General features: G+C 43.1%; 1 protein-coding gene across 2 annotated transcripts; it reads left to right on the forward strand.

Annotated features, from left to right (window-relative positions):
* Positions 1 to 5,412: 5,412 nt before the first annotated feature.
* DHDDS (dehydrodolichyl diphosphate synthase subunit) lies at positions 5,413 to 26,346 on the forward strand. Of its 2 annotated transcripts, none has more exons than XM_035118609.3 (9): positions 5,413 to 5,627; positions 10,078 to 10,189; positions 11,820 to 11,936; positions 12,511 to 12,653; positions 17,324 to 17,440; positions 17,984 to 18,085; positions 21,083 to 21,197; positions 24,744 to 24,851; positions 25,805 to 26,346. In XM_035118609.3, the coding sequence occupies exons 2-9, from the start codon at positions 10,127 to 10,129 to the stop codon at positions 26,039 to 26,041; spliced, it is 1,002 nt and encodes a 333-aa protein (XP_034974500.1). In that variant the 5' UTR covers positions 5,413 to 5,627; positions 10,078 to 10,126; the 3' UTR covers positions 26,042 to 26,346. The 2 variants fall into 2 exon arrangements, with proteins under 2 accessions (XP_034974500.1, XP_034974501.1); XM_035118610.3 differs by having other exon boundaries at positions 5,613 to 6,314.
* The last annotated feature ends 466 nt before the right edge of the window (positions 26,347 to 26,812 follow it).

Below are 26,812 nucleotides of genomic sequence, written 5' to 3' on the forward strand. Positions count from 1 at the left end.
TTGATCATGGCTATCATATCACCCCTTAACCTTCTCTTCTCCAGGCTAAATATACCCAGCTCCCTAAGCCGTTCCTCATAAGGCATCGCTTCCAGGCCTTTGACCATTTTCGTTGCCCTCTTCTGGACACGTTCCAGCTTGTCAGTATCTTTCTTGAACTGTGGTGCCCAGAACTGGACACAGTACTCCAGGTGAGGTTTGACCAGAGCAGAATACAGTGGTACTATTACTTCCCTTGATCTAGATGCTATACTCCTATTGCTATACTCCTATAGTGTGGCAGCACCTGTTAGGCTTGCCTAAAATGGCATCAGGGAGGAATTATGGCAAGCCAGGTGTACGGCAATGCACTTTGTGTGTGTCAGGAATGTTACTTTTTGAAATAGGGCAACCCTAGCACCTGTTCTCTGGAACTCACTGCCTGTTAATGTTGTTCAGGCACCTTCATTGTACAGTGGAACCTCGGTTGTCGAACGTCTCCATAGTCGTAAGCTTCGGCTTTCAAACACCGAAAGCCTGGAAGTAACTGCTCCAGTTTTCAAACAATTTTTGGAAGCCGAAAATGTTGAGTTTCCCTATTGTATTGAGCCATAAAGAAGGCTAATCGCCGAAGAATTGATGCTTTTGAATTCTGGTGCTGGAGGAGACTCTTGAGAGTCCCATGGACTGCAAGAAGATCAAACCTATCCATTCTTAAAGAAATCAGCCGAGTGCTCACTGGAAGGACAGATCCTGAAGCTGAGGCTCCAATACTTTGGCCACCTCATGAGAAGAGAAGACTCCCTGGAAAAGACCCTGATGTTGGGAAAGATTGAGGGCAGAAGGAGAAGGGGATGACAGAGGACGAGATGGTTGGACAGTGTTCTCGAAGCTATGAACATGAGTTTGACCAAACTGTGGGAGGCAGTGGAAGACAGGAGTGCCTGGTGTGCTCTGGTCCATGGGGTCACGAAGAGTCGGACACGACTAAACGACTAAACAACAACAACATTGTATTGAGGCTTCCACTTTCAGTTTTCGGTTTTCAAACGATTCAGAAGTCAAGCGGTCTTCTGGAATTGATTGCGTTCAAAAACCGAGGTTCCACAGTACTGTTTTTGATGCCTGCTCAAAACATGGTGTGGTACGTAGGTTGAAAAAGTGAATGACTGACCCAGTGCCACCCAGCAAGCTTTGTGAGTTGAACCTCGGCCTCCCCAGTCCTAATCTAAAACACTAACCACCTCATCACACTGGCTCTCACATTCTATTCCATATAAATCACTGATTTCACTGCTCATATTGGTGACACAGACGATCACCCACATTTGAAATAATCAGACTGAGGTTTAACAGGATCTAGGAGTGGCTGACACACTACAGAAAATAATTGTTCTTCTCTACGGTACGTGCTTATGAGATGCTTTCCTAAGTCATTGCTAGCTGACAGCAGGTCACACACCCATTCAGATTGGATCTTTTGACTTCTGAGTGGCTTATGATGCTCTGCATCATAATGGGACACACCTATGGGCTGCATTCCCTCCCCCACATCATCTCTCTATATATTCCTATCCACTAAGATTACCACTTTGCGCACCTGATATAGGGATTCTGTGTAGGGATGGGCAAATCTGTCTATTTCAGTTTCTTTTGATTTCTAAATTCAGTTCTCCACGTTAATCTGCAGTTGTTGGTTTAAAAAAAAAGTCCTTGTGAAAATTCACCAGCATTTTAGTGTGAATTTGTCCTAATATACATATTTTTGCATACAATTTTGCTTATACACAGTTACTTTAAATGCACCGCTGTAACTTCAGCCCCTTGAACTTCCTGTCTGTGACACAATTAATAATGATGATGAAAATGAAAAGCCAACCTCAACCTCATGTTTAACTTCACACAAATATTTTTTCCTTAAAGTTTAACTAGCATACAACAATTGGAGTATGTACTGTTTTGGTCTCTGTCTCCACATTTTATCAACCAATGGAAACTGCTATGATAAATCAATTAAATTGCTTTAATTGGAATGCAAGCCCTGAACATTATGAAGAATTAATATCTGAATGTACTCACTTTCCATTTTCCTTCCAATCCCTTATTCCATTCCTACCATGTTTTAGATGACATGCCATTATTTCATGTAGCAGATAAATAAAATAAAGTGTGATAGAGGCAAGAATTTATTCAGTTTTAGGGTTGTATCCAACTATGTTCAACTCAGTATAAATCTACTAAAATGACTGAATCTAATTTAGTCATGCCCATTAACTTCAATGGGTCTGCTCTGAGGACTAGCATAGTACACAACACTTTGTTTTGGAGAGGTCAAGGCTAGAATGGGAAACATCTAAAGTTTTACTCAAGGTTGTTGGGGGGAGTGAGTGTTTCAGAATGATTTGGATTTAGACTGCAAAGAAAGGGGAGTGGTGGTTGAAGAAGTCACTCACTGTATCTTAGCTTTATCTGTTGCTTTGATCATAACAAGGATACCACGGTTACTGTTCTGGAATTTGGTCTTATGATCCATCCTGTAAATCGATTTCACTGGAAGAGGATGCAAGATAACAACATTGTAAAGCATAATTGCAGGTTATTTGAAAATGCTAATGAATGAAGTACACATTAATCAAACAATAGGTAATAATTAAAATAATAATAATTAGAGTTCTTAAATTTCCCCCTTTGGCAAGGCTCCTGTGCATTAGCAACTACATGGCAGATAGATTTTAGCAGATAAAGTTTTCCCCATAGCACACCCTCTCCATGCTGGAAAAAAGCTATCCCTCTTGAAATTCTGCTTGCCTACTGGCTGTTTAAGGCACAGGATCCCTACCAGAAGAAGAGTGAGCAGTGAATAGCCCTTCTTGCCAACAGCCTTAAGTCTGAACTTTGATAATTTTCTAGAGGTAATGAACCTCCTGAAGGTGTTGGACCACAACTCTGTTGGACTACAATCATCTGATCATTGTCTATCCAGGCTGGGGCTGATGGGAGTTGAAGTCCAAAAATGTCTGGAGGGTCAAAGGCTCCCTAGCCCTATTCCAGAGCCCTGTGTGGTATTCAAAAGGAGCCGCTGGAAGCTCTTTTTCGAAGACAGTGACTGACAGAAACCTGAAGTTTCATTGAAGGTAAAGCAAACAATTTACACCCTTTCTTACGTGCTTGCCAAATTCAGGCTATCACTTATCAGTGTTCTTAATGCAGACTGACACAGGGTTACTTCAGGAAATGCTGATGAGTTAGAAAATGCCCAATTTTCTAGGGCCCTGTGCAAATGTTAAGAAAACCAGTCACTGCACATATGTTTGCTATCAGATATAGGGGGTTGCCAACATGGAAACATGGCAGTGAGAGATTTTACTTTCTTGGGCTCCTTGATCACTGCAGATGGTGACAGCAGTCACGAAATTAAAAGACGCCTGCTTCTTGGGAGAAAAGCAATGACAAACCTAGACAGCATCTTAAAAAGCAGAGACATCACCTTGCCGACAAAGGTCCGTATAGTTAAAGCTATGGTTTTCCCAGTAGTGATGTATGGAAGTGAGAGCTGGACCATAAAGAAGGCTGATCGCCGAAGAATTGATGCTTTTGAATTATGGTGCTGGAGGAGACTCTTGAGAGTCCCATGGACTGCTAGAAGATCAAACCTATCCATTCTTAAGGAAATCAGCCCTGAGTGCTCCCTGGAAGGACAGATCGTGAAGCTGAGGCTCCAATACTTTGGCCACCTCATGAGAAGAGAAGAATCCTAGGAAAAGACCCTGATGTTGGGAAAGATTGAGGGCACTAGGAGAAGGGGACGACAGAGGACAAGATGGTTGGACAGTGTTCTCGAAGCTACGAACATGAGTTTGACCAAACTGCGGGAGGCAGTGCAAGACAGGAATGCCTGGCGTGCTATGGTCCATGGGGTCACGAAGAGTCGGACACGACTAAACGACTAAACAACAACAACAACATGGAAACTCTGGGTTTCAAGATCCTGAGGTCAGAGGCGGTTTTAGGGTAGCACAACTGGTGCGGCTGCAGTGGGCACCATGCTACCGAGCGGCACAACAATGCTGTAAAACAGAGCGCAAGAGGCAGGGGACACCAAATTTCAACATCACACAGGGCGACACTGAAATTTAAGAGCCCCAAATCCACCACTGCTGAGGTCTTCCCTATTGCCCATGAAGCCTCTGAACCACCCCATCTACCGGTAATCACTTTTCCCCCCTCAAAAAGTACAGTTGAAGAAAAAAGTTGGATGAGTCACTTTTTTTCTTTCAGCTCCATGTGCTCAGATTAATTCTACTAGATCTGCCTTTTATTTAGACCCTTTGAAAAGTGAAGTGTGTGGTATGCATGCTCTTTTCACGTCTCGCATGGCGGGGGGAGGGGAGAAATTACCAGAGGGGTTGGTGCCCAGAGCACTCACTGAAAAATCCCGGTGTGCCGATGGATGTAAAAAGATTGGTAACCCCTGAATGAACCTGATAAAAAAGGGAGAAATATTAGGCATGAACAGGAAAACAAGCAAACTGAATAACTACTGTAATTATTCCTAGTAAATAATCTTTTCTTTTTTAAAAAAAGATGTCTTAATAATAATTACACACACCTCCCTTTTTTGATGGAAGCATTTGCTTTGTTATATCTTGGTTTGGTTTTAGGGTTTGTTTAGTTTTTATCTGTATTCTGGCATGTTTTAAGATAACTTTTGTTTAGCAGCGCTGTTTAATGTTATTTCATTACACTGTAACTGATCTTGTTTTTACTATTGATTTTGAATTTTGCACATTGACTTGTAAGAAGTTATCCTAAAAGACAGTAAATAATAACGATGATAGCGATGATATTGCTGGCTACAACCGAACCCTATGCAAGTTTTCACCATTAAAATCAACGAGATTTACTTCGAGCAAACTGTGGGAGCGACGGGCTGTCTGTCGCCAATACTTTTTCTAAAAACCACCGACGATCTAGCCAGGCTTCGGGTGGAGCTGGCAGTCGCTGCTACGTAGTTAGTGCCATGCGATTCGCCTCTATTTCAAGGCTGGTGAACAAAGGTCAGCTTGCCATTTATCCGCCATTTATACCTATCGTTTCACCTCTGCCTGCACTTCCCGTTATTATCGGTACCCTAATTGTTAATGTTGTTTTGAGATCAGGCAGAATATTATTATTATTATTATTATCATCATCATCATCATCACTATTATTTTTACGATCAGGATTTAAATGTTTTGCACTGCTGTATTTAGAACTGATTTTCGTATACACACACAAAGATATATACACATATGCTCGGCTAATTTTTTATTGTATGCCAGCGCCGTTGTTGTTGTCAGAGTATCGCGAGCCTCTTCGAGCACTATCCGTTGCAGCTGCAACGCGAGCGTTCCAATTCGAATCGTTCAATGCTTGTCCCAGAGACTTCCAAACGCGCGCACGCGCACTCCCTCTTTCTCTGAGGGGGCCAGGGCTTGGAATCCTCCTCCCCTCAAGGGCTGCACGCTCGCCGCGCACTTCCGAGACGGTGACGTAACTCGGAAGGCGGGTCGAGTCGCAGTGACATATACGGAAGGGCACGTCACGCTCCTTTGCAGAGCAGCCGCCGCCGAGGCTCCAGGAGGTGCAACTTCAGACCCGGCAGGCGGGTGAGTGAGAGAAGCGCCGATGCCACAGTCCTGCGCCTACTGGTCAAGCTCAGCGGGGCTTCCTTTGGAGTGGCTGCCCTGTAGAGGCAAACACGCAGGAGCCCTTCTTAGGCGGGAAGAGGGATCGGGGCTCTTTCTGCCCCCTGCGGTGGTTTGGGGGGATCCAGTGCCCCCTCCGTCTCGGGAGGGACCCCTTTCAAGGTGGAGGGGAGGAGAGAGGGCCCCTCTTCCAGGTTTTTTTAGTTTGTTTCCGTGAGTGACATGAACCGTGTGTTCATCTTTTTGAAAAGATTCGCCTGTTGCAGTGCCAAAAGAGTTTTTGTGTGCCTTAAAAGATGAACGAATAAACTGCGGTGTAAGATTTTGTGGTCTACAGCGCTGTTCACTGGGATGGTGAAGTGGGACGGTCATAGCTCGGGTAGAGCATCTACCTTGCATGGGAACAGGTCCCTGGTTCAACCCCTGGTATCCTCAGGTGGAGCTGGGAGAGACTGACTCCCCTGAAACCAACTGCCAGCCAAGTTTAGAGGCGCTGAGCTAGGTGGCTCAATGGTCTGACTTGTCATGAGGCAGTTTTCTGGGTTCCTATGAACTTACAACAGGTTGTGCTGTAATTAATTGCTCACTCTGCAATCCTAAGCATGCCTACTCAGAAGTCCTGTTGAATTCAATGGACCTTTCTCCCAGGTAAGTGGGGTTAGGCTGGCTGAAGTCTCTTACAGGGCAAAATCCTATTGTTTTTACTCTTTCATTGATGCTACTGCTGGAGATTTATAGAACAACTCTACATGGAAAGTAGGGTCTCACTCTGAGATAAGTGGGTACTGTATAAGGTTGCAGTTTTTCTCCCTCCCTAACCCCCCCCCAACAGACCAACTACATATATATGTATTAAATAGGGGGGGAAACCAACCATGAAAAAATAACATGATCCTATATAGTTCTACTCAGAAGTAAGCCCCATTAATTGGACTTTACAGGTAAGTTCCTAGGATTACAGCATATCATGCTTCTAAGTAGATATGCATAGGGTTGAACTGTTAAGCACTTTTTCAGAAACCCTGGAACATATTAGGCGAAGGGGAAGAATCTGTTCCAACTGTAAAGGGTTTCATCTTTGAGATACTTTATAGGAAAGATATAAATATTGATGATAAGTACGGTCATTCATATGTGATGGTCCTGTGTATATTTGTTTACCTATACACACACAGAGAGAGAGTGCTAGGAAGTAGGGCCCAGGGGGGAATGTCTTGCTTCCACTCTCTTCATTTAGTTGGGCCATGAAAATGAACCTGCTTTATTATTTCTGTTTTTAAAGGTAGAGTTCAGGTGACAATAATTACATCTTCCTCTTTTGATGAAATACCTTGTTTTTCGCAACAACCTCAGTAATTATGAGGACGGGGAGTTACTGACCTCTTTAGAGAAGTTCTTCCCACTACCTTTTTCATATTGCCAAATAATCCATATGGATAGACCAGGAACTTCTTGGGTATGTTCAGAAACTCATACAAGGAATGGCTAGAGAAACTCCAAAAATATATATATTTTGAAAGAGGGCTAGGCTAGAATACTTCTCTCTGATGTGCTACTTTTCTGCGTGCAAATCATTATTATTTGTGGGGAGGAGCAGTCAATAATGCGACAGATCTTGCCTTGTAATCTGAAGTGGAACACTCCTAGGTTTGCCACTTCAGTGAAAACTAGGCCACATTTCTTCAAGTTTATTTTTAGACATCTTTTCCGTATGATTCTCAAAGTGGCTCTCAAGAGCAGTAAACAAAGCTTTAAAAAGCAGAAACGATGATACTGTATATTGATGACTAACACCTCCATCATATTTCTAGTTGTGTTAATCTTGTTGCAGCAAGAACAACAAAGTTATGGGGCACCTTAAAGACCTAACAGGTTTATGATGGCATAAGCTTTTATGGACCACAGTTTGTTTTATCAGATGCACAAAGTGTTATCCTGAGTTACAGGTGTATATAGTATTCATATTATATTACTGTAGTCATAATTATCATTATGGATTGTATTAGTCACTTTTTCTCGGAAAGGCAAACAAGAATTGACCTACAAAATTAAAAGCTAGTGTAAAAACAAGAGGAAAAACACCTAAAATATTCACCAATATTATGTATAGAATAGAAGATCCAACTCAACCCCGCTCTACTAAAATAAGCAGAAAATTAAAGTCCACAGGTCTGGGTGAATAAAAATGTATTTGACAGGCACCTAAAACAGATAGTGATGGTGCTAACATGCCTCTCTGGGGTGAGCCTTCCACAGACAGGGAGCCACCATTATTCATTCTGTGGGGTACATCATTCCCTCCTTTTCTGCTGTGTTCTAACCCCACCTCAGCTTTTCCTTCCACTGCTCCAGTAGCAGCCTTCCAAATAACCCCACTAAAGTTATTAGTCTGCCCAAAACCAAATGCACACCCTATTACCTTGTTGGGGGTTGGCAGAAGGAGGATGAATAGCTTCGTCCCTCTTGCAGCAACCTAATACATTTCTGTGCTGAGTGCAGAGGAGGGATGGGGCACTGTATTCCTCCTCCCACTTCATGTGGAGTTCCAGGTCTCCTATGGCTGCTGGGCAAATGTATAAATACAAGGCTGCTTTACAGCACTGTCCAAGAGAAGAGAAACAGCCTTCAAACCGCTGAAACAATTGCCAAGAGAGAAGGCAGAAAGCCTTCTTCCCCTTTGCCGCAGTACTGCTAGAGGGGTTGCTGTTACTGAGGGAGGAGATACGTAACTGACATTGCAATCCAGTACATATCTATTCAGCTCCATTGAGTTCACTGGGACTTTCCCAGGTAAGTACTGCAGAATTGCACCCTGAAACTTTCTTTTCCATAGCAACTGGTTGGAGCAAGAATAGTAAATTAAACCGTCTCTTGCTTCAGCCTTGCTGGCTACATGAGGAATTGCTACTTTGCTGCAGGAGTTAGTTCTGAATTCTTATTTATTTGCACATAAAGGATGGCAAAAGCTTTGTGTGCAGTACGGTATAGGAGCCCATGAGCCTTGTACATGCCCATGAACTCTTGCACAATTAGCAATGCTAGTATGGCAGGCCCATCCTCTCCAGAGATTAATTTTATTATAGGGTTTTAAAATATATTGCTCTTCAATGAAAATTGCCTTGCGTAAGAATACGCAATTGAAACAGAAATCCAAACAAACATGAAAGCACAAAGAGGCTGGTGGATCTTAAAACCCGGTTAAAAAACTATACACTGGGCCAATATTCTAACATGTTGCAATCCATAAACTGCAAAGGTTCCTCCATACCTGCTGTAAAACGAGGCATGGGGACCCTGGGGGTCTCCAGTTGATGGACTCCAATTCCCATCAGCGCCAGCCAGTATAGTGAGCAGTTGGTCATGATGAGAGTTGTAGTCTAGCAACAGATGGAGAACCAGAGAACCTTCATCTCTTCTGTTATGGATCAGTAAGAAGAATGTTCATCCAAAGATGACCCTGTGCCCCAAAATTCCAGTGTCTTCAGGTTGTATTTTAAAACATTCCTGTTCACAAAGGCATTTGATGGCTGAAAGATAACTGTTCCCAGCAGTTAGTTGTTCTAGTTGGCATCCGCCTGTCTTGGGAGACAATGAATGAAAGAGTGCACCTTTGTGGGTAAAGTCAAACCATTGGAGACTTACGGAACTTGCTGTAGCTGTGCAGACCAATACGGGGGGAGACATGTTTTGTTGAGTAGCGACAGATGAAATTGTCCGGTTGTGCTGCTGCAAGTGCACCACAACATTTCTTCTCTCTGCACTCCTCCCAGCAGTAATTCTTCCTCTGGTCAATGCTATGGATACATGACCTGACTGTCTCCTAATAGTGCAATTGTCTGCAAGGGGTTCCCATATGGCGGGATTGATGTTGCCAGCCTCTGTGTCACCTTTGCAGCCATCTTTGTAACACAGAGATGGTCTGCCAACTGACCTGGTGCCTAAAGCCAGCTCCCCATAGAGCAGGCCCTTGGGAGATTCTTTCATCTTCCATTCTGTAGACATGACCAAGCTAGCATAGATGTCACAGAGACCAGAGTGCAGACATGCTGGGAATGGGGGCTTGGGAGAGCACATCTTTGTTTGAGTCTCTGTCCCGTGATACCCAAAATCTTCCTGATGCAGCTCATGTGGAAAGTGTCGAGGCATCACTCCTGGCAGTTGTAAGTTGTCCACAACTCACTTCCATAAAGCAGTGTGCTCAACACGCAAGCCTGGTAGACCTTCAATATTAACTCAAAGGATATGTGACTGTTTTTAGATGTTCTTGATGTTTTTGTTTCACTATTTTGTTTCACTGCTTTGTTTCCCACCCCCACCCCAATCCTGGGCTTCTTTGGGATGAAGGGCAGGATAGAAATTTAATTCATAATAAGGATGAATAAAACTTTCTTCTTCTTCCCATAACTTTCAGGCTCTCCTTTCTCTTCGTCTTTAAAAAGTTTGCTTGAAAAGGGTGGACCATGTCTTGGATAAAAGAAGGAGATTTGTCCATCTTGGAGAGATTCTGTGCCAGTGTGATAAAGGTAAGTGTTATCCTGATGCTATCACAAGTTATTTGACTTGGATGCTTGCATGTGAGTGTTAGAAGTATTGCTGCATGTATGATGCTATAGGGCTTGAAGGGTGAAGAGCTGAATCCTGCCGGCAACCCAGATCCCCTGTCTTGTAGGCCATGAGATCTTGCAAAGCACCACACACCGCGATGTCATATATGACATTTAGGTGGGCATGCTTGGCCAGAACAGCCTTATGGGCCGAATGGGGAGGCCTGGCAGGTCTCATTAAGCCCATGAGCCATAGATTCCCACCTCTGCTATAGGGGAACACCTCTGGAAATTCTGGTCCTAGAGTCTCTCCTGGAGAACCCTTTTTCTGCAGTGGCATTCCTTCCCTTGCCAATGATCTCTCAGGGGCCAGAGCTAAATATAGGCAGGGGTACCCACCTCCCCCCCCCATAGTGTACTGCTGAGGGGACAGGCAGATTACTATTCTCTGAGTTCTGTACTGATCACTTTCAGAACTCCATATGTTTCCTCCCTTCAGGCTTTCCACCTAACATGATATTAGGCTAAGGGCCATGTATTGCCTGACAAAGAGCTGCAGGTTCCACAGCCCTGCTGTAGAGGATAGCTCTTTTGGCCATAGGCAGGAAGGAATTTCAGGCAGATAAGTGAGTGGGATGGTGGAGAAGGGTTGGCTGGCTCTGCCTGTCCTCTGCACCCAGCACAGAAACAATGTGGGCTGCTGCGGGGAGGACAGAACTCCCTGTTCCTCCTCCCCTAATCCTCAGCAGGTTGGTATATATATATATATATATATATATATATATATATATATATATATATATATATATATATATATATATATATTTGCAGGTTGCCAACCTTTATGACCATCTGAACAAGGCTGTCCTGTGGTGCTTAGATCTGCCAGGATTAGGCTCTGGACCACCTTTCAGTTTCTGTGTTTTTGTTCTAAAACTTAGCAGTTATTATTAAAAAAAAACCTGTAATTTGGGGGGTAGAGGTGTACTGCTGACTTAATCTGTGTCGCTTTTGCTCCTGCACTCTCCTCTGCACACAACTGTTATTTTAGGGTTCCCCCCCTTTGTGCTCACCTTTAGGGAGGGCAAGCCTGAGTTGTCCTGGTTTTCGGGGCCATTAGCAAGACATTCTCATTGCCCTTAGCAAGTCTACCCACTCACTTCTATTGTTGTGACTTATCATTGCTATCACCCGCTTGCTTGCCAGTCACAACCAGTGGGCAAACAAGCAGTGGGCAGCAGGTCTTTATTTGCTCACCCCTTCTGGGCCAGAATGAGGTACAGGTCAACAAGCAAGAATAGGAGGAGCGAGTCCAGGTGGCTCTTGTCAGGGCCAGCTTGAATGTGGGCTGTCAGTATTAGGTTTCTATTCCTCTCACTGTGCAGGTCACATGCCTGTGTTATGCATTCCAGCAAAGATTGTTGGAATCACGGGAGCGGATGTTTGCTGTAGTCTGTTTCCGTTTGTCTTTCTTCTTCGGACTTCTCTCAGCAAGAGGAGACATGTTTTCCTTTTGATACATGTTTAGGGTGAAATTGAGTCCGATTATCCTTTTTCTGACAGCTTATCATTTCTCTGTTTCTTTCTCTCCCCCCACCTTTGCATTTAGGCAGGCCCAATGCCCAAGCACATCGCCTTCATCATGGATGGCAACCGCCGTTATGCTCAAAAACACAAAGTGAAAAAAATAGAAGGACATTCACAGGGATTTGCCAAACTAGCACAGGTGAGGAGGACCTTTTCTAGACAAGTGGCTGTTTAGGATTCAAAGGCTGAGATGGTGGCTTCAAGACTTGGCCCACATCTGCCATGGCTAGGTCAAAATGTGTGTTTCTAATCACCCTGTTCCCTGTTCTTTTTTTCTGTCTGCCTGGGCCCAATTTCTTCCTTTTGAGGTCCAGATTAAAATTGTTGGCTTTAACCTTTACAGCCTTAAATGGCTTGGGACCAAGTTACTTTATATACAGTTCTTCCCCCTCTGTACTTACCTGAACATTAAAAGCTTCAGGGGCCTTCTTTTGGGTTCTCTGGATGAATTGAGGTGGGTAACCTCCAGGGAAAGGGCCTTTCCAGCGGTAGCACCTCAGTGGTCATCGGAGAGATCATTTGATGAGCACGAAGGGAGCAAAAATAACCTATTTAGCAGATATCCGTAAATCAAATGGGGGGAGAGGCTTGTGTGTGTGTTCTGTAACCTACCCTAAAGCTATTTGATGAAGGGCGACCCAAAAACACAAATTTAGTTTTACTGACTTGTTTGTTGTCACTTTGGCTTTGAATAAATATCTCCCTGTCTACAGACACTGCAGTGGTGCTTGAGTCTGGGTATCCGGGAAGTCACAGTCTACGCCTTTAGTATTGAGAACTTCAAGCGATCCCAGGAAGAAGTAGAAGGCTTGATGGAGCTGGCAAGGCAAAAATTTACCCGACTTCTAGAAGAACAGTAAGCTCCTTCTTTCTAACCCCCCACCACAACCTGCAAGTCCAGGGCTGGGAATCTGAGACCTTCCAGTTGTCTTTGGACTCCAACTTCCATCAGTCCCAGCTAACATGGGCTAATGGTCAGGGATGATGGCAGTTGTAGTCTAGCAAGATCTGGAGGGCCACAGGTTGCCCTCATTTGCTGTTAAGGAATGTATTTAAAAGTTAGGCCTGACTTGAGTCATCACTTCTGTCACCAGCAGGAAACATTGAGTTGTATTCAGCTGACTTTTATCAGAACAAACTGATTGAAATTAACGGACCTAAGTGAGTCAAAGCCATTCATTTCAGTGGGTCCATTCTGAGTAAAAGTCAGTTGGAAAGAACCCATGAATTAATCCTGCATTAGAACATTATTTTTGCCCTGGTGGGAGAAATTGCAGTAAATATACTTGATTCTAAAGTAGCTTTTCTGTATTGTCTCAAAGGCAAACTGTTGGAAGTAGGGTTTGGTTTAGTTATTTGTTTTAGTATTTATAACTTGCCATTCTGACAAATGTTCCCAAGCCGGTTTACCTAAGCAAAATATTCCTTTTTAAAAAATAAAAATAAGAAACCACTGAATAAAAGCAATAATAACCTATATAAGCAGCATAAAACCATTTGGTGGAGAGAGAAAGACAGTTAAGCAGTTTAAACAAATTAACAGGCCTGGGAAAATAGAGGTCTTTGCTGGTGCCAAAAAAAGATAACAAGGTGGTTGCCAGGTAAACATCTTGGGAAAGTATTCCATAATTGAGGTGCCACCACTGAAAAGGCCCCATCTTCATTGCCTGCCTGCCACATCTCACCTAGTGATTTGGAGAAAGACCTCAGGTGAAGGTTTTTAAAGTCTTGGTAGGTACATACGGAGACAAATATCACACTAGTTGTCCGTCTCCTTACTGATTAAATTTTTTGTATAATTCTACAGGGAAATGGCCGAGGTTTCTGGGAACTGACAGATTAGTAACTGAGGATATGGAATATTGCTGTGCTTTAACTTATTTTTGGAACAATACCTTCCCAAAGTTTCATCCATTTATTTTATTTTCAGTATATAATTTCAAGGGCATAAGCTTTAGTAGATTAGTGTCTACTTTGTGAAGTGCCATAGTAGGCACATGTTTGGGGTGATGGTGGATGGAGGTAAAGAAAATCTGGTCAACAGTGACGTTGGAGGGAAGTGAAATGGAAAAAATAGAGACTGTGACAATTAAAAGCTTAAATGTACATGCATGGACCAGTTACAAAGCAGTGTTGATCACATAAACATTAGTCGGCTAATTAACCCCTGTGGTGATAATATGAGAGCAAGAAAGAGACCTGCATCAAAATATTATATTTTTTGTGATCATTTCCTAACATTTATTAATTCATAATTATAAAATTATTTACATACCATCATTCTCTTGCAAAAAACCAGGGTGATGTTTACCAGCAAATCTTTTTTAAATTTTTTAAAAATATTTTATTGAAGCGTTTTCAATTATAATGCAATAAAGTGATACAAAACAAAAAACAGCACAAAACTCTGTAAAGGGGAAAAACATATGAATATATACAACAATACCCTAACCCATACATTCTTTTATAAGTTTGATATTATTATTCTAATGCTAATGTAAATATTAATAGCCTACCACATTTTGTATAAATGCATTCCAGATATTGTCATTTATCCAAGCAGAGTCTACATCTGTAAGCAGTCTGTTCATCAGTTGCAAGTGTTATCATATTATGAAAAGGAGATAATGTATTTATTCTTCCAGTTCATCAATACCAGTCTCTTGGCTACCATTAAAGCGCATAAAATCTACTTTCGTTGTCCCATTGTTAACTTCCTGCACCAAATTAAGCTAAGAAAGTTGGAGGTATATTATTTATAGGAATATTATTCATGTTTCTGCATATTTTTGCACTACAAAATAAAATAAAACCAGCCTGAGCTTTTAGAGGTCTTCCTGTGAATAGCTGCTGCTTGACTGTATTACAGCCGTTAGGGGTACCAGGATAAAAAGAGAGAAACGTGGTTGTGTTTTGGATTTCACTGGGTCAAATGGACCATTAGTGTATATTGACAGAACAGCAGGAAGAAACTAGAGTAGCGGGTACTTTCTGGGTTCTTTTCAGTTCTGTGCTGGACTATGGAGAGTTTGGAGGATTATTCCACATCCTTGTGCTATTATCGGGATGAAAATAGCCATTAGGAATCAAGTTTCCACAGGCCGCAACAATGCCTGCTTCCTCAAACACACAGTTCACCTAAAGAAATACTTGATAGAAGGGTTCTCTAGATGATGCTGGACTCTCAGTTCCATCAGCCCCAACCATGGGTGCCCACAGGGTCTCTGAAAATACATGAGGACCACCATCTTTCAGATTCTGAGCAAGGCTGTGATCAGTGCCTGGATGGATAACCACCTGAGAACCTCATGTATGCCATGAGAGAAGAAAGTTGGGGTTTAAATAAATCTGGAGGGGCACAGGCTTTCCTACCTATTATTATTATCATCATAATTGTCATCATTTAATAATAATAATAAATGTATACCGTCCTTCAAAAGATCTCAGGGCAGTTCACATAATAAAATACAAAATTAAACACAAGTAAATAAACCATAGTTATTTATCATTGAGATGAGGGTAACATGATGGTTAAGAGAATGAGCTGTGAAGAAGGATATCCCCAGATTAAAGTCAGCTGTCATGAATTCAGTGGGTGGTTTGGGGACAAGCTCCAAACCCCATCCCCACTGCTGTTTATATAGGGATAGTCACTGTAACCTACTCCACAAGATTGTGCATAAGGATTACAGAATAATTGTATGTGGAAAGTATTGCAGTTAAAAACAATTATATATTTTGTATGTAAAAAGTATGTAAGAAAAGTGTCATATGATAGCTATTACATTAATTATAAAGTATGTTTTGTACTGTCCTGTCCTGTCCTGTCCTGTACTTGAAGTGAAACTTCAGGGTTTGCCAATTACTGACTGGTTCACTTAGGGAAGAAAGGTTGTTTGTACTGGAATTATTAACCAAACTGGCTATAACCTGCTAGTTGGTATGTAGTTTACATTGGGGAAAAGTGGCTGGGGAAACCCAGCCAGATGGGTGGGGTATAAATAATAAGTTGTTGTTGTTGTTGTTGTTGTTGTTGTTGTTGTTATTGGGAATTTTTATATTTTCAAATTTTCTGTTGGTATAAAGCAAACATTCTTAATTGGAACAGTTATATCCTTTTCTCTACTGTTCTCCTAAAGCTAAGACCTGCTCACAACCAAAACTCGTTTCAAATGATACCATAACACTGATAAGAGGGACAGCCAGTAAAGGAAGTAAACAGGGATCCAAATGGCACTCTTGGAGCTTCAGTGTGTGTCCTTCCTCTGAAGTGAAACAATTAAGATGCGTAATTTGTATATTTGCAGGCCCCCCCTTTAAATTGTCTCGAATCTTGGGGGAGTTGCTCCAAATTAGACCAAGACGAAAGTAAATATAATTCTAGAGTGGGTTTGAATAGCCTTCTTCTTACTGTAGCGTAAACCTGATTTTATATATTTTTTCTCAGGTTATGTCTAAGAGGAGTAGACATTCAGTTGGGATTCTGAAGGCAATGATTTTTATTGGGGCTCTCTTAGCCAGTGGAGCCTGGCGATGGCAGGATTGAGCAACTTTGCCTTCAACCCTAGGCTGAAGCAAAGTGCAACTGTGTAGATACCCTGGTCCCTCTCTTGTAAAATTCAGTAGACTAAATTTGTTAATGCTTCCCCATGGAATGGGTTTGAAAAACCAACACCCACACAATACACTTCATTGCTGTTCATTCACAGCTCATTAAAGTACAGTGGTACCTTGGTTCTCAAACTTAATCCATTCCGGAAGTCCGTTCCAAAACCAAAGTGTTCCAAAACCAAGGCACGCTTTCCCATAGAAAGTAATGCAAAATGGATTAATCTGTTCCTGACTTTTAAAAACAACCCCTAAAACAGCAATTTAACATGAATTTTACTATCTAGCGAGACCATTGATCCATAAAATGAAAGCAATAAACAATGTACTACAGTCACACAATCAATCAGTAGCTGAACTGGGTTCCACACAGTCACAAAAACAAAACAAAAACGCAAAATAAATAGCAAAAACAGACAGACCTCAGCGTAACACTCAAAACGGAAGTGTGGCACTCAAATCTGTAGCATAACACTCAAAATGGAGCATGTTCAGCTTCCAAAAAAAGTTCACAAACTGAAACACTTGCTTCCGGGTTTGCAGTGTTTGGATTCCAAGTTGTTTGAGTACCAAGGCGTTTGAGAACCAAGGTACCACTGTAAGCTGAAATCATGGCTGCTGGATGATACAGTAAACATCTTTGGAGCTTTTGGCAGGACAGTTTCAAATGTGTTCCTGTCTTGTCATTGTTCACGTGGCCCCAGATCCAACTCTTGCTTGCATGAAAAACCCTTGTGACTTGTATTCTTCTCTCCCCCACTCCTCCATGTCTCCTGTTGCAAGATGTAAGCAGAATCTCTGAATAACTGAGTTTCAGTTAATAATGACTATATACTGTATGTGCTGGCATTGCTGGGGTTTGGCTTGTCTGTTGTGTTAGTCAAATTACTCCATCCTCTTCCTCTTCTCCCCTTTTAGGGAGAACTTGGAGAGACACGGTGTGTGCGTTCGTATCCTCGGGGACCTGCACCTCCTGCCGAAAGATATCCAGGAACTGATTGCCAAAGTTGTGCTGGCAACGAAGCACTACAACTCGTGAGTCCTGTTGCAAAGTCTTGCCATTTTAAAACATGGTTTTTATTGGAGTTGTCACAAGAAGAGCATAAAAGCCAACAGAACATCAGTAGGGGCATGTTTGTCAGATGTTTGAACAAAAACCAAGTGATCATTCATTACTCTCATTGGGGTCTGTATTTAATGTCAAAATGAGGCAGGGAGGTATTAAGTCAGACCACTCCCTTTACATAACCTCTCCACAATTGTATCAGAAACCCTGGGCCCGTCCATATCTTGGCTTAGTATGGATTATGAACCCTTTGTGCTTTCTTTAATTGTGTAATAATAATAATAATAATTTTATTTATACCCCACCCATCTGGCTGAGTTTCCTCAGGGCGGCTTATATAATAAAGCATCAAACATTAAAAATTTCCTTTCAGTTTCCTTTTAGGAGGAGATTCAGGATAGACTATCAGTTTATTTGGATGAACTGAAGTTCAGGTATGATAAGAGAGGGAGGAAAACTTTCTTAACACCGTGCATCATTTTTCTTCTCTCTTTATTTTTTATTTTTAAAAGGTGTTTTTTGAACATTGGTTTTGCATACACATCAAGACAAGAGATTAGCAACGCAGTGAAAGAGCTGGCTTGGGGAGTCGAAGAAGGACTGCTTCAACCCAGGTAACCTTGCATGTTTGGGGGCATGTTTGATTTCCGCAATGGGGCTGCTGTGGAAGCATCCACTCTGTGGCATACCATCTTCAGTCCCAGGTTGAACTCTGTTCCTTAGGCTTGGCAGAAGTAGTTTGGATCATCATAGTGCTGACTATCGGGCCCTTGTGCCCATCATGAAGCCATATTTTCCCATCCCCCACACCAATGCTGCTGCCACCCCCACTCCTTGGAGCACATTCCTGTACTGATTGGCTGGCCATTGTGTCAATCATGAAGAGCAGTTTTCAAAGCATGAAAACCTTTTTTTAAAAAAAAAAACCGCAAAAAACACCAGCAATCTTAAAGCACTAAGCAAACATTGGAGGGCATAAATATGCAAGGCTCTTGGAAATGCAAACAAAGCAGTCATGAAATCCGAAGCCTTGGCGGAAGGGCAAGCTGGCGGTCAGGACTTGAGTTGCAGGGTCTACCTGTGCCACTTAGGGAAAGGTAGGGGAAAGCAAAGCTCATGCTGCAGGAGGAAAGCTCATGCCAGCTACAGTTTTCCAGTCTGTTTGTACACAGCCATAATAATACTTTCGCAAGGCTAGCCTACATGGTGCCCTCCAGATGTTTCTGGACTTCAACTTCCATCAGTCCCTGTCAGCATGGCCAGTGGTCAGGGATAATAGGATTGTAGTCCAGCAGCATCACGTTGACTTACTCCTAGTGTCCTACACCTCTTCCTCGTCTACATTCTCCACTGCAACTGTCTGGGCCTTCCCACAGAAGTCCGATACCATTCTGAAACCCCTTAAATATTCTTAGATCTTGGGTGGTGGATCTTGGGGTCTCAAATTTCAGCGGTGCCCTGGGTGATGCCAAATTTCGGCACCCCTCCACCTCTCACACTCCATTCTGAATCATAGTTGCAGGGGCCTGAGGCCCCGCACCAGTGCGACCAAACCTCTTGAGAGAAGTCACGTGTACTAAAAATTAGAGTGCCACCTTTCCGTCTCAAATACCTGCCCATATAGTTTTTTTAAAACCAAGCAAAACTATTTGAAAAACAAAATAAACACATAGCAAGAAAATGCTACAACAAACAACATGAAACAGACCGTTGGGTACTCAATAGGAGGTTGCAAAGCAGTGCTGGTGACATGTCCCAGGCTGTGCCCCTCCTGAGCCATATATGTCTTGAGAGCTACTAAGAGGCCTGGAGGGGGCTGCGTTTGGCCCATCCTTTCTCTAAACAAAAACTGATTTTCAGCTATTCAAGCCTCAAATCCTCCTAAGAACACTCCTAGCAGCTTCCTAGAGCACATGGGGAACAGAATGGAACTTGGCAGCAGAGTTGCCTTGAGGCCGAGTGAAAGTCCCCCAGTGCTATTTTGTGGAAGTGGTCCTGCAGATAGGAGTGGAACTACCACAATACTGCACCTCTTGACTTCCATCTCACAGAGCCCCTTCAGGAGGATAGCATTGTGGACTGTATTGAAAGCTGCTGACTGATCAGTGTCACCTGGGAATGTCTTGCATTCTACACCCACCACCTGGGCCCAGTCACAAAACTACCATTTTGGGGGTTGGAGGACCATTGGGATGCAGTGGGGGCTTCTCCACATACAAAAGTATTCTGGTCACTGAGACCCATAGGAATTTTTACATCAGTGGATGCATGGAGCAGGACCACCTTAGCAATGGTGCCATTCTTTTGGAATTTGCTTCTCAAGAGGCTCACCACATGCCATCCTCCTGTGCTAGCCTTGTATTTAAGCACGAATCTGGTAGCCATAGGTGATAAGGATTTGCATGTAGGCAAGCACATGGAGTTCCATTTAGGCAAATGAGGACTGGGGAAGGAGGAAGAGCACCTCCACACCTGGCACAGAAACCCAAGAAACCAAATCAGGCTGAAAGAGGATGAGCATAATTCTCAACCCCTCTCTGCCAGCCCCCAGAAAGCTGGTGACACAATCTGCATGCTAGTTGCTATGTGCTAGTGACTCTTATTCACAAGGCTTTTCCATGCACTGAGATGCTTCTTTAGAACTTCCCTGTTCTTTCAAGTCTCTGGAGGGCATGAGGATCAAACACAAGTGGATTGATTTTAGTTTTATGCTCTTACAGATGTCATGGTCTTAAATGCTGGTACTCTTTGTATTGCCTTTTTGTGGTTGTGGTTGTAACTGTGTTGCATTTCTTCTTCACCTACTTGGTGCATTCTTCTCTAGTGGAAAAGTAGTATTGAGATGAAAAAAGAAAATAAGTGCCATAAACAAAGAATGGGGAAATAGGCATAGTGCTAGTATAGATTCAAGAGTTGTTGTTTTGTTTTGTTTTGAGTTTCTAATCTCCCTTGTACCCTTTAGAATCTGCCCCACACTTTAGAAACAATAATAAAATGAGTCTGATCGTATATGAAACATGTTTATCAAATGTATCTTGTGCCAGTTTGCTCCTTACCACCCAAAGCAAGTTCAAACAAAGTCCTCAGTGCTTTCAGAAAAATGCTTGGAATTTGTGTCTTGGGGAAGGCAGTTTCCTAAGTGGGTAGACCATGCTGCTCTCTGTGCCCTCCTTTTTTTCTTTAATGAGATTGGCACTCGGATGGAATAATTTAAAGTTAAGATCCAGAGGTACAGAAATAAGCACATGATGCAATCTTTCTAGTCTTCATGGGTAGGAACCTTACCACTGCCTCCTAGCCATGATGATGAGTATAGGCTACCTATACCAGTTGGAGGAGCGACAGCAGGTGAGGCTTGATACCCGCGTGTACCACTTACGGGTTTTGCCATAGGCATTGGATGGCTACAGTGTGTGAAGGAGGATGCTGGGATAAGTTGGCTTCTTCTTCTTCTTCTTCTTCTTCTTCTTCTTCTTCTTCTTCTTCTTCTTCTTCTTCTTCTTCTTCTTCTTCTTCTTTGCCTGATCCAGATGGTCTTCATGGTCTATCTAATGTGCATTCCACTTTGTGGATAAACATTGCCTCCCTAATTTAAGTTTTGTGTCTCTTAGTGATGTATCTGAGTCGCTGATCGACAAGTGCCTGTATACCTGTAAATCTCCTCATCCAGACATCCTAATAAGGACTTCCGGAGAAGTCAGACTTAGCGATTTCATGCTCTGGCAGGTAACAGTGAACTGAAATTACCCATGAGGTTGGAAGAGTGAGATTCACCTCTCCTGCTCTGCTTGGTCTTGTTTAGAAATAATTTAGTACTTTGGCTCTGGAGATTTTGTTGTAAGGTTTTAGGAAAGATTTTGCGTTTCTGCTTCGGGATGGAATATAAATCTCTCTTCATTAAACCAATGGAATAAAAATACATTCGAAGATATGCAGTCCTGCATCATGTACTGGAATTCCAGTGTGAACAAAGGAGCTGTCAGATCAGGGCTAAATGTTGAGAGTCAATGTCAAGCTTTAAAAACAATAAAGCCACTCCTACGGGCTCCAAAAAAAATCTTGTTCAGATACAAAACTGATGTTGCATAAATGACTGGGTCATGCCTCAAAGAAAGTCTTCTGAAACAAAAATGTACTTAGTAGGCGCCTAGACAGCTTGATGCTGCTGACTGATTTCGGCTGGTAACTGATTCCAGGGAAATGGAACTGCAGAGCCAAAAGTCTGGTTTCTAGTGCAAGTTAAGGCATATGGTACTCTCAACACTATAGCATCTGAGAAGAGCAGTAGCTTGGTATGGCTATATTGGGCAAGGGTCTCCCTTCCAGATCCTAGTCTCAAGTTTTTTAGGCCTTAGAATGCTAAAATTAAAACCTTGAACTGTACCACTAGCTAGTGCAGCTCCCTCAGCAGAGGTGTTATATGGTGGCATCGTGACACCCAGGGCGGCAAACCGCTATGTACGCCGCACATGCGCTGTACATAGCGGTTTGCCAGCAGTGCTGATCCAGTGTGTACGGACAATGCTGGGATCCTCTGTTCATGGCTGTAGCCATGAACGAAGGATCCTCTGCAGCTGTAGTGGCGATGGAGGGATCCCACTGCTGTCCATATGGTGCTTGAGTAGCGCCGGCAGCAAACGATTATGTACAGCGCATGCATGCGATGCCACACATGCACTGTACATAGCGGTTTGCCGCCGGTGCCAGGATCCTCTGCTCGATGGCAGCTTGCACCGCCGTGAGCCCCCACAAGGGTGCCTTGTCACACACCCCAAACATGGCAACCGGGGCGCACCACCACCTCCCCATTGTGATGCTACTGTCAATAGAATACCTCAACAGCCAACCTAGTCCATAGCTGCCAAGTTTTCCCTTTTCTCACGAGGAAGCCTATTCAGCATAAGGGAAAATCCCTTTAAAAAAGGGATAACTTGGCAGCTATGCAACCTACCGGTAGCTGCTGCATTCTGCACTAGCTGCAGCTTCTGAGTTAAGCCAATATGCCATGGATATGCCTCTGAATATCTGTTACTGGGAGGTTTGTGGGCTTCCTGGTTGGCCACTGTCAGAACAAGATGCTAAGCTAGATGGACTTTTGGTCTGATCCAACAGAGCTCTTCTTACCATACTGTTAACATTACAGCAGGAGTGGCCAGCAGGAGTGGCCTATGGCCCTCCAGATGCCATTGAAGTCCAGCTCTCAACAGCCCCGCCTTGAGTGGTCAGTGGTCAAGGACAATGACACTATACCCCAGCAGTGTCTGGAGAGCTGCAGGTTAGCTGCCCCTGAATTACAGCTTTCCGTTTTATGCTAAAGCATGAATTATAAATGGGGAAATTTCCTTTCAGGATTCCCCCTTTGATTCCCATGTCCCGTTGCTAAGGGACCTCTTCACCCCATATAGAATTCTGGGAGTACCACATGCCCCACAGGTGCGCTTAGCCTGTACTAGAACCTGGGCTTTGAGTCTTGCAGCTACGGCCTTCTGGAATCAGTTACCAGCTGAGATTAAACAGGCAGCTATCATTTTGATATTTAGGAGGCTAGTGAATTGTGTAGGTTGAATGTGAAGCAAGTGCAGCTCTCGCCCTGCTTTGCAAATGCCAGGGTCATTCTACCTGCTGGTTTCCTGCAACATGATCCTTTTCCCAGCAGAAAAGGAGGGGGTGCCCTTTGCTACAAAAAGGACTGCAAGAAGCAGGCCTGCAAGAATCTGTGCTCTTTGGCCTGCATTAGAGTTGGCCAACCTTTTCAAGGCAAAGGGCCACGTGGACACGATGGCTGTCCAGGAGGTATGGCCAAAGTGGGAAAATATGCACAACAAGAACTGTAGTTCCTGAGCTGGCGTGGATGGTGAATGTTGGGCATCTAAGTCCAAAGCATGAGAAATAAAATCCCACTAGCAATCTGGATCATCCATCCCTCTGAATAAACAGTGTTATCCCCCACCCCCACCCCCCGCAATAGCTGAAGTCCATATGTTCTTCAACCATCCTGGTTGCAGTTAGCATCCATGCCAAAGGTGGTTTAGAGCAGCAAGCCTTCACGTTAACAGTCAGCCTGTTCAGTAAAGACAATTGTGCGGAAGCCTGTACAGATGATTTAATTATTTTAGATATTTCTTGATAAACTTGAGACTATTCAAAACCATTGTTATAAGTAAGTCATTGTTTTAAAATGGACCGAGTAAGTCATTGTTATAAAATGGATCAATTGAACTGGGGTAGGGGTGGCTTGGAGGGACACAAGCCATTTGGCATCACAATAGTACAGTGAGGGACCTACATGAGCTGTTGGGGTGGGGAGAGGAGAGGATTTTTTAATTTCTTTTTTATGGAGAAATTTGGAGGGAGCCACAAATAGTTTTGGGTATCACAGCAGAGAACCCACTGGAGTGTGTGTGTGTGTGTGTGTGTGTGTGTGTGTGTGTAAGCGAGAGATCTAGAAATGTATGTACAGTAGTACATTTAGAGTAGGCCACAGGTTGTCACCTCAGGCATACATCCTTAGAGCTCAATTCCCTTCTCCTACCCCCAACCTCCACCCAAAAAAACCCAAAAAACTTTTTAGAGGTGTAGTTGAACTGATCATGCTCCCTTCGATGCCAAAAGGATATTGAGGTGGAATGGCAATTGGTATTGGATGTGCACACTCGAGTCCTCACAACCTCAGTCCTTTCTTTCAGCAGCAGTGGGGCACTGGGGAGGACACTTTTCATGACTGCAAAGGTCATAGTGCAAAGCTAAGTAATAATAATAATAATAATAAATTTATTATTTATACCTCGTGGTTTCCCCAGCCACTCTGGACGGCTTCCAACAGAAAAATAAAATAATCAATTAAACATTAAAAGCCTCCCCAAACAGGGCTGCCTTCAGATGTCCTCTAAAAGTCTAGTAGTTATTTTTCTTTTTGACATCTGGTGGGAGGGCGTTCCACAGGGCGGGTGCCAATACCGACAAGGACCTCTGCCTGGTTCCCTGTAACTTGGCTTGGCTTCTCGCAGCGAGGGAACCGCCAGAAGGCCCTCGGCACCTCTCTGCCCTGTTTTCACATTCTTATAGTAGAATTTTGAGGTTACAGGATTCCAGCATGGTCCAAAGTATCTGCACATAACCCATGCAATCAATGAATAGGAATGTATGTAGTGTATGGATGAAAGGCCTTCTGTGGGTTTGTGCTAGAATAATTTCACTGGTAACATAGCTTGATTCTGTGGTGGTCTTCCCTCTGCAGGCTGCCTGTTAAACTCCATGTCTTTCTTTCTGCAGACGTCTCATACATGCTTGGTTTTCCAGTCTGTGTTGTGGCCAGATTACTCCTTCTGGAACTTGTGGGAGGCTGTCCTTCAGTTCCAAATGAACTACAATGCTTTGCAGGTAAGACCCGGAGGGCACAAATCTGAGGCAAATCTGGCAAACCCAGATTTGAGCAAAAATTCATTGCATCTAATGTCATTTATATATTCACAGGCTGAACACAAGATTTAGTAAATAAGAATAATATAATAATAGATCCCAATTTCTGGAGATCAAATTTTGAGTACAATTTGGTGAGGTCCTCCTAGTTTGTTTTATGGGTAGACTGTACAATTAGTTCAAAGCTGGTAAAAATAAGTTTCCTTATACCAAATTGGTTAAATATATGACATCATCATAAAAGGTAACTACCGGTAAGCCCAAATGTGCCTCTAGTGAAAATGGTATTAGGTGATCTAGAAACAGATGTAGACATTGGATGATGTTCGGTATTAGTCATATGCAGAACAGACCTATGGAAATGGTTCTAGTGGCTTTTCCATTGTGGGTAGATTTTAAAGTGGGGCAGATGTCTTCTTCTGTTTCAGTTAAATACTATTGAAAAATCAGAAGTGCAGAAATATTTGATAGTGACCAAATACACTGAATTTTTGCATGTAGCAAGACAAATGCATTGCCGTAGAACGGAATGCAGTTGCTTGGTGGGAGTGTGTATGGAAGAAAAATAATTTTAGGACAAGGTAGCAAACTGTAACTTTGAGAAGCACCAAGGATTGAGTGTTCCTTGTTTTGTTTTTTGGGAGCTGTTGCATGGTGGATGGAGAAGCATTTGCGAACCAAACAGAAGCAAATTTCTCCAGCATTTTTTGCTTCTCTATTCCAGGGAAGCCAGTGAGGTGCTTTCAAGATGTTAAGGCACACCACTCTCAGCAACCTTGACAAGTGGCCTTGCTGGCTGGGGCTGATGGGAGTTGTAGTCCCGCAAACATCTGGACAGCATCACATTGACTATCCCCCATCTACACTATTAGGCTTGCTTCATTTTCACCAACTCATATGCTATTTCTTTTCAGAAAGCCAGGGATTTGTACATGGAAGAAAGGAAGTGGCAGCAGATGGAAAATGACAAGATCTGCGTGCTGGAGAAACTGAAAGAAGAAGGTTCTGCATCCTGTACAGATGCGCAGAGACGGCGGACGCTCCTCCAGGAATGCAGAGCTAAACGGGAAGAGAGAATCCAGAGTTTTTTGCAAGCCCTGGAGAATAAGCAAATGGACCTCCTAGAAAAACTGAGTATGGCATCAGCATGACAAAAAGGAACTTGTAGGGCCAGGAGTCGGGTGCAGGAGAGGAAGGACATTAATCAAGTTACAAACAGTCCAGCTGCTGCCAGTGGTCTTCACTTGTTAATGGGAATGTAAAGTTTTGTTTCCCTGTGTGTTCTCAGTAGACATATACAAGACTTTACCACCTCTGTCTTTCTGCTTGTTATTCAAGCTTTGGTTGTGTCTGAAATAAGTTTATGCTTCCTAAATTCCATGTGGGTTTATAAACGTAACCAAACAAAGAGGTATTTGGTGTGGAATTGGTTAAATAAAGGACAACCTTGAGTAGATGTTCTTGGGAAGGCCTGTCCTTGTTTCACTCCCTCTTTCCAAACTGCAGTGCCTCAGCTAAACAAGTTTCCTTAAGCGTCTTCGAATTCTGAAAAGTTGCTTGCAGTGCAGGGAGAGGTGCAGTTGGGAAAAGTGGACAAGGACCCTGTTTGCATGCACACAGACAAATGGGTGTCTAGTTCTAGATGGGCTTTTTTGATGCCTAATTAGAAGACTGGCTGTCCCGTTAAATAAAAATAAAAATTCTCATCTCAACTTTCTGTGTGTGGCCAGAAACAATAGAATCACCCTAATTTGGTGAACCTGTGTACTTGTGAGGCTCTACAAGGAAACATACATTGCCTGCCCCAAAACTATTTTGGCATTAAGTGGTACATAAATTGGGAGAATGTTCTTTCTGCTTGGCTCTGTATGTGCTACAGAGCTTTGGACACTCCAGCTTGCTGGAGGTGTATCTAATACAGC

Source organism: Zootoca vivipara, chromosome 6 (genome assembly GCF_965207765.1).
Source record: "Zootoca vivipara chromosome 6, rZooViv2.hap1.1, whole genome shotgun sequence".
In the NCBI taxonomy this organism is placed as follows: domain Eukaryota; kingdom Metazoa; phylum Chordata; class Lepidosauria; order Squamata; family Lacertidae; genus Zootoca; species Zootoca vivipara.